A 20,049-nucleotide genomic window follows, 5' to 3' on the forward strand; every position below is an offset into this window, starting at 1 on the left:
ATATTAAAAAATGTTCATATTAATGACATACATCTCATATAGACTTAGCAAATAATTTTCTGATTACTGGCAGACTTGCCTTTGTCCTTATTTTGCTTTGGGGGCCACACCTGGCAATGCTCTGGGCTTACTTCCTTACTCCTGGCTCTGCACCCATGGACCCTCCTGGAGGTTCTGGGAATCAAACCTGGGTCCGCCATGTGCAAGGCAAGAAGAGCCCTACTCGTTGTGCTGGCTGTCTGTTCTGAACTATCTATTTAGTAGGTCTCTAGCATACACCTTTCAATAGAGAATGCCCAATAGCATCATTCTCCATGTTGTAAGTCTCCGATGCATCCTTATTCTGTTTTCCACACTTACCTCCATCTCTTTTCCACCCCATTACCCAGCTCATGAAAACCTAGATGAGGGCAGCAGGAGTCCGGGGGGAGCTAGAGTTCTTCCGGCCCTCCCCGCCTGAGTCCAGGCTGTGCTCACTGCCAACTCCCAGGTTGGGACAGAGCCTTCTCCTCTGCCCCAGGGCTTCCCAAGGCGTCCCCCAGGGGGCAACAGCTGTGTCTGTGCTTTGTTCTGGACTGTTCACAGATGAGGGCACTGGACACAACGAACTTCAAAAGCTTTTACCTGGTTCTTGAGAAAGAAAAATCCAGGGTATACTGACTTCTCAGTAATCAGACCTCTCACCTTGTTTATCTGGACAACACAAGCCAGCAATTCTAAATGACACCTAAGTCATTCATATTCAGCTTTAGGGAGAAAAGCAAGTTTCCCTTTTTAGTTTTTATTGTTTGGTGAAAACCCCAGTCTACTATGTCCCGTAAGAAATGGAACAGACCTGCTGCACTTGGTAATAAAACCCAGTCAGACCAGCCAGCTTTAAATCATTATCTCTAAAAAATTTAGACCAGAATGAGCCTCAATCTCTTCTGTAACCCAACAGAAAATGGGGAAAAAATACCCCAAACCCTTAACCATTTCCCACCCCCTATTCAGAAATCTAAGACAAAGGCCGGGGCCCCTGCACCACGTGCAGCTGTCCTAAAAGAGACGTCAACTGAGCAGGCCCATCTCCCAGGCCACGTGCACAGGCCACATTCCCCGAGATGCTCCAGAGGGAACTGCAGCGTGGGGCCTCACGACCCGCAAATGGGCAGGGGCGATATTTTGTACCATCACGGGCGGGGTTGGTTTTTCTGAGGCTGACAATTTACTGAAGGGTAAATTCATACTTACTCCCCAAAGTCCTGCCAGGCTTCAGACGCTTATGATTTAATCAATGACATGCTTCAACATAAAAGTTAAATTTCATTTATTTTTTTTCATGAATTTTAGCACATAAACCAATAAATTAAAAACCATGTTCTATAAAAGTTTTGTATATCAAGAGGCTTCTTTGGTCTCAACAGTGGCTTTTTTCTGACCGTTTTACCAGACAAACGCGGCTCGCTCCCGCAACATGCGGACCCCAAAGCGCTGCCATTCCCGCTGGTAAATCCACAGTTCCTGGGTTGTATCCAGACAGGCCAACACTGCCCCTCCTTTCCAAGCAATCAGCCGGGGATCCATGTCCTAGTGTAGTGGAAAAGGTATTTTATTTATTTATTTATTTTGCTTTTTTTGGGTCACACCTGGAGATGCACAGGGGTTACTCCTGACTCTGCACTCAGGAATTACTCCTGGCGGTGCTCGGGGTACCATATGGGATGCTGGGAATTGAGCCTGGGTCAGCCGTGTGCAAGGCAAACACCCTACCCGCTGTGCTATCACTCCAGCCCCGGAAAAGGCTTTTTAGAATAAGCAGACAGGATGTACATTTGATCACTTTTTAAAATCTGGGAACAGAAAAAAAAACAACCCACTGGACTAATATGTAAATAAGCCAGAATTTCAACCTGCATTAAGGGGCCCCAAAGTAGTCGTGAAACTGACAAAAAAACTTTTCAGTTTTTTATGGCCAAAGATATGACTACTCATGATTCACTATTATTCCACAAGCAGATATTTTAGGCAGGGACATACATGAAAAAAAAAAAATTGTTTTTTCTTTTTTTTTTTGGTGAGGTCATACCCAGCTGTGCTCAAGATTTACTCTGGGCTCTACACTCAGGGCCAATCCTGGTCGGGCTTGGGAAACCACATGGGATGCTGGGGATCGAACCTGGGTCAGCGCATGCAAGGCAAGTGGTACACCAGTCCCAGGAAGTTAGAAATTCACATACCCTACAATCCCTCTCTCAGACTTATGAATTGTTAGTGGAATATAATGAAATAGACACAATCTATTTCTAAATCCCTGGCTCTGCTTCTTCTCAAGACGGCTAACCCCAAGCAAGGCCCTTAAAAATCAGCTGGTGCAGCAGCAGAGCCTCAGAATGAGAGATAAACATGGGATCATTGTCTCAGCCCCCTTCTTTCACAAATGCACAAGTGAGTCATGCTAGCCTGGAGAGCACAGCAGGGCCTAAACCCCAGCAAGCTGTCCCCCTCCCAGGAACCCATGGCCTCCCACCGTTCCACCCGCCCTTGCCCCTGAGGCTTCATTCTACCCACATGCACCATTGTAACTAGAAATAATGGATGCTGGTCTCACTGGATGCAGCTCTAATAGCACCTGGAGCAAAATACCTTGGGCCTTGTGATCACGTCCACATTTTCAATAATTCTCCTAAATGAAGGTGGCATCTTGTTGAGAATTCTATGCTGCAGAAATTCTTGGGCTTTATGAAACATCAAACCGCCTCCCACCACGAGGATGGAGCTGTACATCTTCTTTTTGGTATCATCAGATGCTGGAAAGACAGTGACAGTGTCTCTTCCGTGCCCACCAGCACACCAGAGCCAGCTGCCACCGTCATGGCTGCTGGGATAAGCACACCGGCTTGCTCACTGCTCTTGTTCCCGCCCACCCACAACAGTGCAGAGCCTTGTAAAACGACAATGAGAGCAGGCCGCCCCCCCGCCACACGCCTGCCAATTCTCATGGGGCATGACCACAATCTCCCAGGGGCTCACTGAGTCCAACAAAGAGTGGACTCGCCATCTCTCCAGCCCCATCCTCGCAACCTTCTTGCCAGACACGGTGGCCTCCACGCATTTTCCGTCCCTCCTCACCTGTGACTGGCGAGACCCCAGATCTGGCTAAAAACTGCTCTTCCTCAAGGAATACTTCTCTGCCTTCCACTCTCCTGTAAGTAAAATTCCTTTACTAGACTCCTCAGTAGCTCTCACTTGGAGTATCCTTTAGTTCAGTTCTATTTAAGTTTCAAAACGGGCCACACCCAGCAATGCTCGTTCTGAGGTCCTGGGCCTAACAGTCTGGCGCTCAGTGCTGTGGGCCTTAGAGCCTCGGATAAATGAGGCACATGCTTTACCCCATTTGCGCTCACATTCCTAGCCTCCAAATTTCCATTTTTACAATCATGTGACTTATTTTGGTTTCCTGTGTGCTTAGGGGAGACTGGAACTAATTCTGAACACCCTACCACACAAAGTAGGTGCTTGGCAGCTGATGAATAAATATGCTGACTGCACAATAATAATAAATGGAATGAATTCATTTAACCGCTCTGCCCGCTACCCCCGTGTGCTTACAGCAGCAGTCTATGCTGTGAAGGATGGCTTTATCCAGGCCCAGGGCTTTGCCTTCGAACAGTGAGATGGCAGTTTTCCGGGACATGAGTGCGGTGAGGGCCTCCTCAGAGTCATTGCCAGCCATGAGGCAGTCGCCCTGGGCTGCTCCCAAATCCACTTCCTGGGTATGGAGTCTTTCTGGAAGATCAGAGGACTGGCCACGGAGATCCCCTTCGAATCCAATCGGCTTGGAGGCAGATTTCCGGTCAGCAGTAGCTTTTGCAGACTTAAAAAAAAAAAAAAAAGACAATCAAGTAGATGGTCTGGTTATGACAGAAGAACTGGTGTTCCTAGAGACCCACCTCGTCCTTCCCTCCCCGCTGGACTCCAGGACTGACCTTCGTGGCATATAGAGGAAAACATCACACATGGAACCAACCTCCCAAATGCCTCTCCTGGGTAAGCGGAGCGAGGAGGTGCACAGGTGAGGGCATTCTGACCTCCAAGCACAGTGCCCCACAAGGCAGGCCTGGAGTCTATTTACGTCTAAGGATTTTAAAATGTAAATGCCTTGGCCAGAGACAGTATAGGGGTCAAGGTGTTTGTCTTACATGACTGACCCGATTCTGTCCCTGACACCAGTGCTCTCCTTGGCACCATCTAAGAATTCTCTGAGCACAACCAGCAGTAAGCACTGAGCACTGCCAGAGCAGAGCCAGAGCAAGCTCTGAGCACTGCCAGGTGTCGTCCCCAACCCCCAGCCATTGTAGATGGAACTGTTCCCTTGAACAGAGTTTTTCTTTTCCTTTTTGGGGGGTGGAGGGGGAGTGTCGCCCGAGTGGTGCTCACAGGCCTGGAGCCTGACCCACCAGGCACAAGGGCCACTAGCGCCACACTGTAGCACTGTAGCCACACCCTGTACTGCTGGGTGTGTGTGTGGGGACATGCAGGTGGGTACCAGAGAGCAAACAGGAGTCAGCCATATGCGTCTTAACCACTATGCTATCTCTCCAGTCCTTTTCCTCTATGTTATCTTTAGATATTATATTTTCCTTTCTTTTTTTGGGGGGTGGGGTTGAGACGGTATCAATTTATTCTATTTTTGAACTGAGTTTTTAAGTAGAGTATTTCAGTAGAATTCTTGGGCTAGAAGCTATTACAGTTATTATTTTCAGACCTCTCCTAACTTCAGGTGCATTTGAAACAGGTACAAAGCTCAGGAAATGTTTATGCTCTCTCCTTTCTATCATGAGCGATATTTTACTGGCGGATGAAAATGTTAGTTTGTGTTCCTCACATCCTACTAGTGGGAAAAGCTCTAGACCAGCGATGGGGAAGCCTCTTTCTGCCAAGGGCCACTTGGACATTGGGAACATCATTCATGGGCCACACTACAGGCAGATGGACTGCAGGCAGCTGACAAGAAGTGTCTGAGTCTGTCGCATCATGGAGCAGGGCCAGGTCAAATGATTTCAAAGGCCGTACACAGCTCACGGGCCTGCTCCGGACAAAGGGATTCAGCTCTTTACCTATACCACACACCTTCTGGCTTATAATTAAAAAACTGTGGAGATGCTACTACCGGGTACTCAAAGAAATGCAAGCAAATCACACACCAAAAGGGAAGGGTCCTCGTTTACATGACCCTTTAACTGCATGGAGGGAACTCTGAGAAATGGAGTCACAGCTGTCCAGCCTTTACACCAAGACTCCACCTCCTCTGCAGGACACTAGGGTGTCCACATTAGTGACACTGCTTGCCCATAACTGGGCAAGCGTCTTTCATAAGACAAGCCCGTCTTCCCGCACCATGGAACTCCTCGGACCTGCTCTTGCTTGCTCTGCGTGGCCAGCAGGTAGTGCTCATCGTGAGGGTCCTCGGGGTCGCCCTGGGATCTGTGCTGCAAAGTCGTCATTTTCTGTCCAACGATGCCAAATGTTGCCGGGTAAAACAAAGCCATGGGAGCCTGTGTGTGGAGAGGAGAAGGAGCAACCGTGGGGCACCGATACACAGGAGAGAAGAATGGCAGTGCCCCAACTCAACATGCACGAGCAGTCCCTCTTGGGAACAGCATTATTTCTCCAGTGCGTAATCGGTGAGAAACTGCAATGCAAATGGCCGGTTTTCTTTCTACCCATGGCAACTCATGCCCATAGCATTACCTGGAGTTTTTCATCTCCTAGTCGAAACTGATACAGCAGAGCAGGGGAATCTGGATGTCGAATCTGAAACTCATGGTCTTGAAGCCCAGAGATGTCCTGAGTCCAGGAAAAGACGCTGTCAGTGAATCAGCAATAAGTGCATGTAAACTCCTCAAGTTACAGCGAAGCCTCCCCACCACCTAAGTCTCACCTACCAGAGGACATCTTCCCACCTCGAAGAACAATAAAGCTGAGAGCCCAACTGCACCGGGCTTCTCCCTTTACACTGCAGTTCCAATGGCCTGCGTTTCCTGTTTTCTCCACTACTGACAGGCACGAACTCATTCGAATCAATGAAGAAAAGAAATTCCCCCAGTAACTGGGGAATATTAGGTAGTCTTAAATGTCTAAAAATCATTTTTTTCCTCAGAATCATATTAATAAGGGAAAAGGGAAAAAGCCCAGGGTAAGTATGAAACTCAGTGGCAGAGGACATGCCTTGCACACGTTAAGGTCCTGGAATTGATTCTTGGCACCACACAAGAAACGGTCTTTAAAAACACTAGAAAGTAGCAATCCCGGGGCTGGAGCAATAGCACAGCGGGTAGGGTGTTTGCTTTGCACGCGGCTGACCCGGGTTCGATTCCCAGCATCCCATATGATCCCCTGAGCACCGCCAGGAGTAATTCCTGAGTGCATGAGCCAGGAGTAACCCCTGTGCATTGCCAGGTGTGACCCAAAGAGCAAAAAAAAAAAATAGCAATCCCTATGTAGAAATGCTTAAATGCCACTGTTTGCAATATGAAATACTTAAAATGATGCCATTTAATGTCTGCACCTACCTAAGTTTCCTTGCAACTGTTCATTAGACCTAAAGGCTTACCTTCTCCCTTTATCAGAATGATGCAGATCTTGGGAACAATTTGCTAAATTCTCATTCTTAAAAACACAAGCTATGCTTCCCAAGTGTCTAAGATACATCCTCACAGATCAGATTTTAATCAAAAACTCTCACTTTTTAGTTTCAGTTATAAGGAATTACCAAGTTGAGTCTAAAGAGTAGAAATACGACTGTTAAATGTCTAACTGCCTTTCGATACCTTAATTTTTTACCCTCAGGACAATAATAACCAAGTCTGATTTTGCTCCCACCTGATCTAAATGGCAAAAAGTTTCTTTAAGGTGTTGCAGAAGAAGGCAATCCATTTTGTTGGTGAGCTGGCATTCTCTGTAAGGGAATCCAGCTCTCTGCATAAGCCAGTAAAAACATCTTGATACGTCAGATCCCCCATAAGCCAGGCAGAGCCTAGAGTTAACAGAAGAGGGCAGAAGGTAAGGTTAAGGAGGCATAAAGGCAGTTCAGGACTCAATTAGATATAGTGCAACATAATATATTTCAAGAAATGCCTGCTGTAAAAATAAAATTTTAAGACAAGACTGAATGGATGGAGAGGAGGGAGTAACTAAATGCTAGCAAAAGTCCAGTGGGGCACCTGAAAGCAGTTGGAAATACACCATTCAACCTAGATCATTCCTAAGTCAATGTTTGCCACAGGAAAATCATTTACCTGCTTACACCTCCAACACAGGAAGGACACTCTAAGACAAATTTATCATAAGAAACCTTACTGATTACCATCTGTTTCAGAACACTTTGGCCACTGCCAAGGATCATTGAGCTGTTTCAGTGACTGCCTTGAGTTCAGCAACTCCTCCACATTTCAGGAACCTCTGGCATTTGACAATGAAATGATGAGTCCAAATAACTGATACTCAAGTTTTAGTTTGCACTTAGGGTGAGAGGAAATGATTAACCTTTCTCATAGAAGACCTGGGCTCTTTGGAATTTGTTTCTACAGAGACTAGAAATGCCTACTGCAAGGCACAGAAGAATCAGAGCCCCAAAGCAGCCACCGTAGGACGAGAGAGGCTTCGGGAAATTCCCCTGGCCCCCCACCTGTCTGCACTTATCTCTGAAGCATCAACAGCAACCCTGCTCTTCAGTTAGAACATTAGAACTCCAATTATAAAATAAACTCATCTTAGTGATGGCATCATGAGCAGTGAGCATCATAAAGCTACTGTCACTCATGGGATACTGTTATGACAAGAAAATACTCAATATTCAAAATGCCCATCAGAGAAATCAGACTTGAAAAATCTATTTTCTACTAGAGCAGCTCCTCAAATAATGATGTCTCTTCCAGTGCCATTTCATGATAAAAAATGATGGCAGGGGAATAAAATCCACTCTAGGCCAGGGCCACTGACTATAAATTCTTCCACATCTTTATGGTTTTTTCCTGTTTCCTCCAGTTTCCTCCTCTATCCCAAACGGTGTGTTCACTGAAGTGTACCGGTGTGCCTGAACTGTGCCAGTCTGCAGTGTGTGTGTGTGTGTGTGTGTGTGTGTGTGTGTGTGTGTGTGTGTGTGTGTGCGCGCGCGCGCGCGCTCGCGTGTGTAAGTGCACATGTGCCCCCAAATGGAAACATAGCGAGCCCAGAGTTGGGATTAACCTTGCACCCTGAATTGCTGAGAAAGGTTTGGCCCATTCAAAACACTGAACTGGAACAAGCAGGTTAGAAAATAGATGAATACATAAATACAAATAGTTGTTAAACATTAGAAGTATTTGGGGGGTCTGCAGAAGTTCGGTAATGTTTCTCGGACTAGAATCGTGGACAGACTATGGGCAAATAGGTCTCCTTACAAGGTTTTGTTTAAGTGCAATTTCCAATAACCAATGAAAGACACTGAGTACTGTAGATGTACCTAAAAATCCTTTTGCTCTGAATATAGTTGCTATTTCTACACCACACCACAGGAAAGACATCAAGGTACTATATAGGTGCTTTCTCTGTGGGAAGCACATGGACACACCTGGATCTTTAAGAGCTGCTGATGTGAAAACATATTAGGGTTCCAAAGGAAGAGGGAAAATCAGTTTTTACAGCCTTGCTAGCATTTGCACTTCCACAGTCTTGCTACTGGATTCCTATGCCAACACGAATATGTAATTCCTTAGAAATGACTTCCTGCTAACTCGTGATGCTCTACAGTTGACCAAACCAGGAAGGGAGAGGAGAGGGGGCTGCCTCCGCCCAGGCCCCTCACCGCGTGTTCCGATGAGAAACCCCATCTTCCACACAGCAGACACTTGTCTTCTGGTCCCCAACATCCACAATACACGTGCTGCTTAAGCCACTTCCAAAGGTGGCACACACAGACTCCTGGTGGACCACAATCCCTGAAACACAGAAAGCAGAGGAATTGCGGAGGAGCTGGGAGCACTGAGTGTGCAGAAATCTCGGGGCAAGCATCCCAGCATCGGAGACCCTCCCAGAACCAGCATTTCAAACCCACAATAAAATGAAGTTAAGTTTACCATTGAAAAAAATATCACATTTAAAGGAAGTGTCACCGGAGTATCTGACATACCTGAAAAACCCATCTTCATTAAGATCATATTTACTAATTCTTTCACATGCTGTTTATTATAGATATCAGGAATTAACAAGATACATCTGTAATACTAAAAAAGAACAAAGGGGGGGAAAGATAAGATGGTTAAAATTAAAGTCTTGTCAAAATAAATCTCACTGTACTTGTCTTCAAATAGGCTTCTCTCTAAGTGAGCAGCAGCGATGGACACAGGGCTGAGTGCAGATCAAAAGCTCAAACCTCTCTATCATCTGGGTTTGGCTCATTCCACCCTCTGAGTTAGCCAAAATGTGTGAAATGAGAGGGACAGACAAGGTATCAGAGAAATGAAAAATGAGGAAGCAGGGGCCAGGGATTGGCTGTAGGCAGTGCCTACCTGGTGCCCAGTGCTGGTGAGGTGAGAGACCGACTCCCCACCCCTCTTCCCCTAGTCACACAGGCCCGAGAGCAATTCCAGGAGCCACGACGAGGGGTGCAAACCCCAGAGTGCGCCATAAATGAAGCAGTGCCCTCCTTGAATACTATAGGCATATTACACCACAACCAAGCACAGCAATGAAGGGAAGAGCAGGAAAGGGGAGGGAATAAATTTAAGGAGAAGAGAGAGAATTGATCTCTACTGACTGCAGAACAATAGAGACTCCACAGAAACAGTAAGCACAGATATCCTCGACACCTTAAGGATATTTCATTACCAATAATTAGGTAGCACATTATTTTTGTTGACCGAGATTTTTGAAGACAATTCAAGTAACTGGGAGTTTTAACTCACCTTTAAATCTTTCAGTGGAATTTCCAAGTATTTTTGTATTGCATGAGACCAAATCACTTCAATATCTGCCAGAACAGCTGTAAGGGAGCCCCCAGGTCCAGGGTGAATATTTAACTGACCCCTTCTGATCGGCCAGTGAATATTGTAACAGTCCAGTGGATTAACATACAAGGCCTAGGAAAGCCAGGGAGATGAAAAGTAAAAATTGTCTCTCAGAAGTTTCTAGAATCTAGTTTCTAATTACAAATTCTAAATTTGCATTTAAAATGCAAATCCAGAAACCATCATTGTTGAATACATAAATTCAGCTTTTCAAGCCTAATTATAAGACCAACTTTGGAAAGGCATGCAGGGAGCACACTGCATTCTGCACCTGCAGATTCACCCGTGTCTTGACCTAAGATGCATGCTCTTGGCTTCCCCTCAGGAGAAGCCCATGTTTTCTCTTGCCTGTGTTCACCCTTTCTCTCCCCTCACATTTCTTTTAAAAAACTTTTATGTTATGGGAAAAACAAAGCAAAACAAAATAGCAAAAATCAGTATTCCCAAAGCAGCAGATACATCATCCCTGTATTTTGGGGCACTGTACAACCCATGAGTAGGGGAGACAAACAGGAGGTGCAACTGGATGGGGGTGGGAAGCGGGGTACTTTGTCTTATGCTAAGTAATTTTTTCTAAAAAGATGAAATAATTTTAGAAACCACTCTTCTGATTTTGAGAAGAGTCTCAGACATCTTAGAAGTCACTGCAAGTGACTCTGGAAACATGACCACAAGATGCTAGGAAACAACCAGAAGCAGGAGGCAAAGTAACTAAGTCCCAGGACTAGAAACAGGGTGCTTTGTTTTGTTCTTAATTAAAAAACTCTCCTTGGGAGGAAGGGCGCTTTCAAGCAGTACACAGGAGACCCACGGCTGCCCCGAGTGATTCTCAGCTGGAGATGGGCGATGGCCGTATGCAAGGCGTGTGCCTTACCACTGGGCTATCTCTGCAGACCCTGAAAAGAACTTTCTTTCTTACCTCTTCTCCTACCAAAAATTCAGGATGATGAGATGTGTTTGTCCACTTATTTCCGGAACAGTGATCTAATATTGCAGGTCGCATCTGTTTATTGTAGGAGCGCGCCTGGAAAGAAAGAGCGTTAAAGAACTTTGTGAATCCGCGCCAGAGATGGAGGGCAGAGGGGAGTACAGATCCCTTTTTCTCTTCTCTCACAGTCCAGATACAGTGGCAAGTTCTAACCACAAATTCAGACAGTCAACAAAATCCTGGCGGGATACAAATGGCGTCAATCACCCTTCTCCACAATCTTAATTTCCCCTAGGAGTTTAATGGGCTGCCATTCACAATCCATATTAATGCTCCTTAAAATTGTTGAACACAAACCTCTATCATGTCAACTCATGTCCACTCCTAGCAGTTTTGGTCTGTCATACTGATGCATTATCAATCATACCAAATTGATGGCTTTCATCAGTTTACCATATTCACCACAAGAAACAAGCGCTTGCCTAATCATCTGTGACATTCACACAGCTACTCTGGAGGTTGCTGTGAATGGATTTTCTTCCTTCCCAAGTGAAATCCCCTTTTGATTTACGGAGTGAAACAGGGAGACCGAATTCACAGCATTTTGACAGAACAGCCATGGTAAAAAGAGGACAATCTGAGAAAGGGCTGAACCTGCTCGGGGGACACGGGGATCCGTCTTGTGCCATTCGACATCTTTTTGGACCATATTGCCTGATCCACCATCTTAAGGCCATTTTGCCGCTGTTCATTACTTTCAGGTTTCTAGAGAGAGAAAAAACAAAAGATGAGTTTTTCACAAAAAGGTTTTGTGAGGGCTAACAATGTGGCCCACTGGTAGTACACTTAGAGGAGTGTACCTCATTTAGAGGAGGGCTTAGGTTTAAACAGCATTTCCCCGACCTTTGTCCAATGTGTTAAAGTGTTTTATTTTCCTTTTTAAAATTTTTATTAAAGAACTCTGATTTGCAAAGTTATTGATAGTTGAGTCTTAGGCATATAATACTTCAACACCACTCCCACCATCAGTGTGAACTTCCTTCCACCAGTGTTACCATATTCCCTCCCCACCCCAAGCCCCAACCCATCCCTGCCTGTCAACTTGGTGTTAATATGCTTGTTTTACAATAAGTCAATCTCCCAGCCACCAACTACTTGCACAAATCCATAACCTCAAATAACTTTTGACTGATAAGTTTTTCATATCAAATAACTTTTGGCTGATTAAGTTTTCCATACCACTGATCAGACCAGTTACTTTATAGTACAAAGTATTTCAGGAATCCAGGTTTATATAAATACATCTGTCATTTTGTAACAATTATACTCCTTTATGTGTAGTCTTGCTTGGTCAACAAGATTTTATTATCAAGTTATATTAAAGATTAGAGATGGACTGTAGTGCTGTAGTGTGCTGGAGCGGCAGAGTGGAAAGCTGCTTGCCTTGCATGCAGCGGACACAGGATTTGACCCTCAGCACCACATACGGTCCCCCAAGGCTCTCCACGAGTGATCCCTTAGGAAAAAAGCCATGAGCACTAGTGGGTGTGAACCCCCCCCCCAAAAAAAAAACGGAAAAAGAGAAACAAAGAAAAAAGAAAGGATAACGTATAATCGGGCTAAAAAATGGAAACCTGTGGGGCTGTACAGCGGGTAGCGCATTTGCCTTGAATGTGGTACACCCAGTTTTGATTCCTGGCTTCCATATGGTCCCCTGAGAACCGCCAGGAGTAATTCTTGAGTGCAGAGCCAGGAGGAACCCCTGTGCATCGCTGGGTGACCCAAAAAGCAAAAAAAAAAAAAAAAAAAAAGGAAAGAAAAAGAAAAAAGGCTCATTGCAAAGAAACAGTTTTTGCCTTTAAATTACGATGTGACTTAATTATAAAAATTATTTATTGCAGCCACTTCAATCTGTTCACAGATGTAAAAAGAAAATTTAAATCTTAAATTAGTTCTAAGTTCTGGAAGCATAAACACAGCATTCACAAGAGGCCTGAATGTATCATTTTTGTTTTTGTTAGGGGGCCATACCTGGTTGTGTTCATAGCTTATTCCTGGCTCTGTGCATAGTGATCAGTCCCGGCAGGAGTGATCATACGGGGTGCCAAGAATTGAACCTGGGATGGTCATGAGCAAGGCAACTGCCTTACTCTCTATATTACTGCTCCGTGCCTGAATGCATGATTTTAAATGAGTAACCTTATCTTTCATTAAAGACTACCTTTATCGCTATCCAGTTCAATTTAATGAGCTAAAAAAAATCATATTTTTGTGTTACTGTTGAGTGTTGTGTATGTGTGGTTTGGGGGCCTTACCCAGTCATACTTAGAGACCAAGAGGTGGCAGAAATCAGACCTGGCCCTCCTGCACGCAGGCACTCTGCCAGCTGAGCTCTGACTCGGGGCCTATGCAGCTATGAAGTCACACTCAAAAAAAAAAATCACTAGCTCAGGTGAAAATCTGTAGCCCTAAATAATGCTCATCATTTCATTATTTTAAAACTGTGGCAATGTTTATTCGTTACTGCATCCCCTTGAGTCCAGGCTCTCCCAAGAAAACTGACTTGGGTTTCCTCCCAGGTCCCCTACTTCTGACTTACATTTAGTCCCTCCCTCAGGAGCCAGTTGTCCTTGTACAGGGGCTGCCCTTGCTGCTTGTGTCTTCTTGCAATGACATGTGGGACGCTGGCAGGAAGTGTATCTGTGGCTCGTCCAATCCTTAGAGTCGTTGAACCTGGATGTATCACAACAATGAAGTTGCTCTGGATTTGCTGCAAATGAAAATACAGGAGTGTGGCCTTAGTACCTAACATGCCAGGAGTCCATTCAACCACACACAGGTAACAGACTAAACTAAGAAGTTTCCTACAATGGCAAGGGAACTCTAAAGCACCGAAACAATTCACAAAACAGAGTTCCTAGGTATTCAATTACTGTTCTCTGCCCCCCAAAAAAACCCATTTTGCCTCTGTGTTCCCAGGATCTCTGAGTTCATAATCCAACATACATTTGTTTAAAAGAGTCAAGAAAAAATTATTCATTGGGATCCCTGTGCCAGACACCGTGGGTGAAAATGTGTCCAGGATAAAGTCCCAAGCATCAGAGAACTTTCCGCTTACTAAGAAAACAGTATGAATGTAGTGTTCATGAAAGTAAAGTGAAATTTATTAGTTACACAGGCGGGGGGGGGGGGGCTTAGGATGGGGGGGCTAGGGGTGTGGGGGGGGTTGGGGTGTGAGGGGGCGGGGTGGAGCTATACTGGGATTCTTGGTGGTGGAATATGAGCACTGGTGAAGGGATGGGTATTCGAGCATTGTATAACTGAGATTTAAACCTGAAAACTTTGTAACTTTCCACATGGTGACTCAATAAAAAATTAAAAAGAAAAAAAAAAAAAAGAAAACAGTTATAAATGAGGAGTACAAGTATAAGGGAATATTATTCCGTAAGTCTGGATCTAAAGGTGCTGGCTGAAAAAACAGGGGCCAGAGTGATAGTACAGTGGGCAGGGCACTTGCCTTCCACATGGCTGACCTGAGTTAGATCCCTGGGCACCCCATGTGGTCCCCCAAACCCTGCTATCAGTGATCCCTGAGTGCAGAGCCAGTAATGATACCTGAGCACTGATGGTCATGGTCCCCTGAAAACAAAAAAATAAACAAACAAAGGGAAACACCAAGGGCTGAAGAGACTGCTCAACTAGCTGCACGACAAGTTTTGCCTGCGAGAGCCCCAGTTTGATCCCAGCACCATCGCGTCCCCTTCACTGGCAGCAGCAACCTGCCAGCACCGTCAGATGCCCCTTAGCACCAGCAGGGACGAGTCCCAAAAAAAGAGAGCCTGGGACTGCTGAACTCTCCTTACATCTCCACCCAAAACATTTTTGTAGCCTGCCACTAAGATAAAGTCTAGAACCTCCAAAATCAAGGTCTTGCTTATCTATCCAGTTTTCTACTTACTCTAGAAACCCTGCCCTTTTACTTTAAGCTTCCAATCTTGATTTGCTTTTCTTTCTTTGCTTTGGAGACAGATCCAACACTGGGGTGCTGCTTCCAGTTCACTGCTAGGGGGGTTTGAGGGAAGAGGGTCAGTCCCAGCATTGCTGAGGGGACCACGCAGATTCCAGATCAAAGCCAGGCCTACCATAATGTGCTCAGTCCTTTAAACTCTGTTCTCCCCAGCCCCTCCCTGGATCCCTTAACTCACCAAGCGGATTCCCCTTCAAACAATGTTTTTCCTCCCTGGTAAGTCTTATTCTTCCCTTTAGGTCTGAAGTTAAAGGGTTCAAATAGTTTCCTTGTCCTCTTACAGCACCCCTTCTTTTCATGACATTTGTTTCTCAGAGTTGTTTTCTGAAAAGGTATCTCTGTCGTCCTTGTCCACTCTTGAATCATGCCCAGACACTTGGTACGCAGCTCTCATGAGGCGTGTGCTGTGTGGGACCTCCAACACTGGTCTAATGGCTGGGGTAAACAGATGAGGCTACTCGCCGTTGGTCACCCTGGTGTCTCATTAGTGGCACAGGCTACAGCACTGACTGGAAAGTTCTGGGGTCATAAATGCAGCTTTCCAAAGTGCGGGCATTTTTTAACAAAAATATTAATTGCATATTCATGGAGGGGGTAGTTCACACTTCCCTTGACATTAAGATAAGGATGAGTAAAAGTTCTTTAGGCAAGGTGTCAGAGAGGATACAGAATATCCAAAGGAGATCATGCTTTGAATTTAAGTGACTCAAGTGCAGGAAATACTACTCTCCCTAAGGGCCCAGATTTGAAATTCACAGATCTGCTCACTAGTTCTTGTTTTGGACAAAGTTTCCATAACCTCATAGATATGCAAGGACTAAACAGATTAATTGTATTTAACAGATTAATCAAAAGTAGTCTTCCTTTGGGGGGGTGGGAGAAAAGTTTGGGCTCCCTTAGGTGGTGCTTAGGAGCTACTCTTGGCTCTTTGCTCAAGTGCGACCCCTGGCGGTGCCAGGGACTGAACCACGGTCACAGCGATCAAAGACCTGCAAAGCAAGTGCCTTGTGCTCAGGGCTTACTCCTGGCTGTGTTCTGGGATCAGGGGACCTATATGGGATGCTCGATTGGCCGCATGCCAGGAATGTACCCTACTTGCTGTGCTATCTGCCTCCCCACCCTGCGCCAACTGCCTTACCTCATGCACTATCTCTTCTACCCCAATTTTTTTTTTTTTTTTTGCACACATTGGTTCTTTTTTTTCTCCCCCTTGGGGGATCCCAGTAGGCTGGGGCCAAAGAGTTTAGGGGACCAGGAATATGACCCCCTGGCAGTGATCTGGGACCATACGCAGTGTTGTGGATTTGGACGCGAGTAGGTGGGGTGCAAGGCAACGCGCCTTAATGCCTGGACTTTCTCTCTGTCCTCCTCATCCTTCTTAATACCGTAAACCTGGGAAAGTTCTCACTGCCTTGCCCTCACCGCCAGTCCTGGCCCTGGTCTCTGCCGGCCTAGTCTCCCTCTGCTCACCCGAGTCGTTCATTCCTGCTGTGACCTGCCCTGACGACACGCCTCCAGCCGGTCTGCTGTGTGCCCCCTGCTAAGCGAGCCCATCCCCCCTCTGCCGGTGCCCATCACCCCCTCCAATGCGTGGGCGTTCGAACCCTAGAGTGTGGGCGCAGCGGGTCCTTGCAGAGCATGCAAGCTGCCCATGGTGCCAGCTGGCCGCGTTGCGGGGGCTTCCCGCGCTGCGCATTCTACAGCTGCCAAGGGTTGTACCCGCCTCCCGGGGAACCGAGGGCGGCTGCCTTAGATTAGAAATCCTGAACATTTAAGCCTCGGTACTGCAGCTCCGAAGATAGCCCCTCCAGGGGTGGGTAAGGACACAGCCCGGGCGGCTGCGCGCATCTCTTCTCCCCCCCTCCCCCCTTCTGGCCAAGCTTTACTTTTCTCCTGCTCTGGTTTGGACACCCAAGTGCTTTAAGTCCGCTTAACCAGCGCCTGCCCTCTTCCTTGCGTTGAAACTTAAGCGGGGGTCCCCGGGACAAAGCAGAGAAGCTCTCGCTCCCCGCGACCCCTGCAACCCCCGCCGCACCCGGGGAGCCTTCCCGAGTCGCTGCCTCGGGCGCGCGGCAGGGGACGCGCTAGCACCGCGCCCCGGAAGGGGAACGACCCGCCGGGGGAGGGGGAGAAGCGAGGCGGGCGAGCCATCGGCGCCCCCCGTCCCCGCGGGGCTCCGCCATGCCCGGCCCGGCCCGGCCCGGCCCGGCGGCCGCGGTCCGCCCGAAGGCAGCGGGCTCTCGGCGAGTCCCGACCCGGCTCACCTCCTGCAGCGACTCCGGCACCAGCGCGGGCACGATGGGCCGCTTCACACCGCGCTGCTCCTTCTCCTTCTCTCCGCCCTTCTCCTTCCCGTTCTCCGCGTCCCCCTTCTCCGCCTGGGTCATGGCGGCCGCCGCAGGCCACCGACCCTCTCGCCTCGATCAGGGTCACGTCGCCGCTACCGGATCCAAGCAGCTCCCCGGGAGGCGCCGTCGCCCCTGCCGCTTGCCCACAGTCAAGATGGCTGCCGCGGAGTCGGCCCGGGGCAGTCTGGGAAGGCGGAAGTGCCAGCCCGCGGGGGACTGGGGCGGCACGGGAGCTCGAGTGTGGGTTGGAGGGACGTGGCTGTGGTTAGTCGGATGTGGCTGTGATTGGTCACAGTTTCAAGAGGCTAGCAACTGAGCTGGAGCTTGCCTCGAGCGCTTCTGATGGAACCCGTTTCATCCTCACGCCTGCTGCAGACTCTGCGTTTCCAGGCTCCAGACACACTCTTCACCCCTGCGCACCCTACAATGGTCCTGCTCAGCCGAGCCTGTGACGTAGGTCTCTCCTCTACACTGAATGGCTTTAACCAGTGTGACACTCAACGAACATATTCCTTTCTTGGACTTGACCTAATATGTGTTGGGTCCTCTTGAGTGGCTTGCCAATCTTAAATATGGAATTCATATTTATGGAATTCAGTTCCCAGCCCCAAAATACTTACATCCACTCTGTACCATTGCAGTCTTATCATTGACTTTTTTTTTTTTTTTTTGCTTTTGCTTTTTGGGTCACACCCAGCAATGCTCAGGGGTTACTCCTGACTTTGCACTCAGGAATTACGCCTGGCAGTGCTTGGGGGACCATATGGGATGCCGGGCCCGGGTCTGCCGCGTGCAAGGCAAACGCCCTACTCACTGTGCTATCCTCCGGCCCCTTATCATTGACTTTTTTAGATATCTGTATCTTCTACAGCCAATCCATCAGTAAACCCTGCAGTACCTATATTATATTCTGAATGAATGCACTTTTTATTCCTACTGATGTAGGTAGGTAGATAGGGAAAGGCCCTTGGCAATGAAATTTAGATTAACAAAGTCCCTGGGAAGGAGAATCCTAAGACTGATCCACCCTGTGGATACAGAAAACAGACCTGATAAGACCTTCAGTGGATCCTGAGGAGATTGGACCCCCCACCCCATGAAGGAAATTCCTCGAATTTCCTTTGACCTCTCCCTTAATCTGATTAAATGTGATCCAGCCTAAAGAAGACCATCACCACTCCCAACCTTCCTGGTAACCCTAGATCAGGGTCAAGTCTCTGCTACCAGATAAGACCTGATAATGGTCTTATCAGGTCTTAGGAACGGACTTTTACCTGGAAAGAAGCCTCAAGTGGGGCAGGTTGAAGAAACCCTATAAAGGTCACCTTGAACAAAGGAAGGATTCACATATGCTGCCTGAGCCCATGTGCTGCTTGTGCCCATGAGGCCGAGTACATGCGGTGCCCGAGCACATGTGTTGCCCTCATCTCCCCTCTTGAGATATGTACTTTCATGCTTTCGTGTCCAGTGCTAGGATGTGTGTAGAGCTCTCTCCACCCTTGGAGAAGCCTGCATTCTCTCTTAAGCGCGTTACTCTTACTATTCTCTTCCACTTATCCCTTCCTCCTTCCCTCATAAAATCTGTTACTTCACTGCTTGACTACTCCTGAAATTCTTTTCCGAGAGCGAGACAAGAATCCAGTAACCCTGGGTCCTGGGTGGTAGAGGCGGTTGGGGAGAAAGTGACTGTCTTTCTCCTCCCCGCTTCACATGTCACCCGTGGGGCCCACCGACATCACTACCATCACCTAGCTGAAGTTACTATTAGTATTATGTCACCAGGATGGCTACTACAAACTTTTCTAAAAAAGACATCTTTTTTTTTTTTTAATGAAGATCATGGTTCGTAATAGAATCATTGCTAACAATGGTGCTGTGCCACGTTACCACCATTTCTTGGTTGTTGGCAAGATTTGCTTTCATTGACCGTTGTCTATTTCCCTTACTTTGTATTGAGTTTTTGGTAGAAGTATTAGACTTTTCTCCATCTACTAAGCAGTTAGGCCCTCAGCTTGTGTGCTTGATAGAATTCTGGAAGCCCAGGATGGAAATGAGTCCTTGAGTATACACGATGCCCCAATGTGTTCTGCTGGACATAAAGAGAAGGTCCTTGGGTTATAGATAAAAGTTGAATCTTTCTCGGGAAAGTGGGCGGCACCGGCCCCACTCGCTGCGGAGATGGGATCCCGGGGGCCGCACATGTGCGGCCTCCCCGCAGCTGCACGAGCATGACTCCAGAGGCCAGCTAAACTACTTTTGGTATGGGCAGCTCCTTGCAGAATGTCTCCAGACAGAACTAAGCCACGGCCCCATGCCTGCCCAGGAGGGGAAAGGTATTTCTCTCTCTCGCCTTTTTCCTTGACAGGGGTGAAGGGCGTGGTGACCGCCATGAGGACCGCAGATGAGAGTTACAAGCTTGCAACGATCCAATATCTGGAAGAAATTTCCCTGGACTTAGTTGCTAAAATACAGAAGTCCAAAACTGCGCGGCCGCGATAGCGGCCTCATATCTCTTCACAACAGGTCTGACTCTAGTGAGGAACTCCAAACAATAATAGTGAGGTTTTTGTTGAAATATTGAATTATTGAATGTAACCAAAGAGAAAGTAAAGTGAATTTTATCAGTTTGGGGGGGAGGGGCGCGGGATGGGAGGTATACTGGGTTTTTGGTGTTTTTTTTTTTTTTTTGGTGGTGGGATATGGGCACAGGTGAAGGAA

General features: G+C 47.1%; 1 protein-coding gene across 2 annotated transcripts; it reads right to left on the bottom strand.

Moving 5' to 3' along the window:
- Positions 1 to 1,292: 1,292 nt before the first annotated feature.
- On the bottom strand, positions 1,293 to 19,167 carry ACTR8 (actin related protein 8). 2 transcript variants are annotated; one of them, XM_055136941.1, is made up of 13 exons: positions 17,248 to 19,162; positions 13,556 to 13,726; positions 11,611 to 11,721; positions 10,948 to 11,052; positions 9,927 to 10,100; positions 9,152 to 9,245; positions 8,828 to 8,960; positions 6,865 to 7,018; positions 5,734 to 5,829; positions 5,397 to 5,537; positions 3,592 to 3,856; positions 2,626 to 2,789; positions 1,293 to 1,569 (listed from the first exon to the last, which is right to left on the bottom strand). In XM_055136941.1, exons 1-13 carry the CDS (start codon positions 17,368 to 17,370, stop codon positions 1,426 to 1,428), a joined length of 1,875 nt encoding a protein of 624 aa, XP_054992916.1. In that variant the 5' UTR covers positions 17,371 to 19,162; the 3' UTR covers positions 1,293 to 1,425. The 2 variants fall into 2 exon arrangements, 1 of the variants encoding a protein (XP_054992916.1); XR_008629847.1 differs by lacking the exon at positions 1,293 to 1,569 and adding an exon at positions 3,112 to 3,185 and having other exon boundaries at positions 2,656 to 2,789; positions 17,248 to 19,167.
- Between the last annotated feature and the right edge of the window lie 882 nt (positions 19,168 to 20,049).

The sequence above is a fragment of the Sorex araneus genome, chromosome 4 (genome assembly GCF_027595985.1).
Source record: "Sorex araneus isolate mSorAra2 chromosome 4, mSorAra2.pri, whole genome shotgun sequence".
Taxonomy (NCBI): Eukaryota; Metazoa; Chordata; class Mammalia; order Eulipotyphla; family Soricidae; genus Sorex; species Sorex araneus.

Bases quoted from the DNA above. Each gene is read 5' to 3' on its own strand.
- ACTR8 (XM_055136941.1), bottom strand. From the start codon at position 17,370: ATGACCCAGGCGGAGAAGGGGGACGCGGAGAACGGGAAGGAGAAGGGC. The intron at 11,722-13,555 runs GTAAGTCAGAAG...TTCTCTCTCTAG, and splicing joins TCCTGAGGGAGGGACTAAAT to AAACCTGAAAGTAATGAACA. The intron at 2,790-3,591 runs GTAAGCACACGG...CTGTCTTTCCAG, and splicing joins TCACAGCATAGACTGCTGCT to CATCTGATGATACCAAAAAG.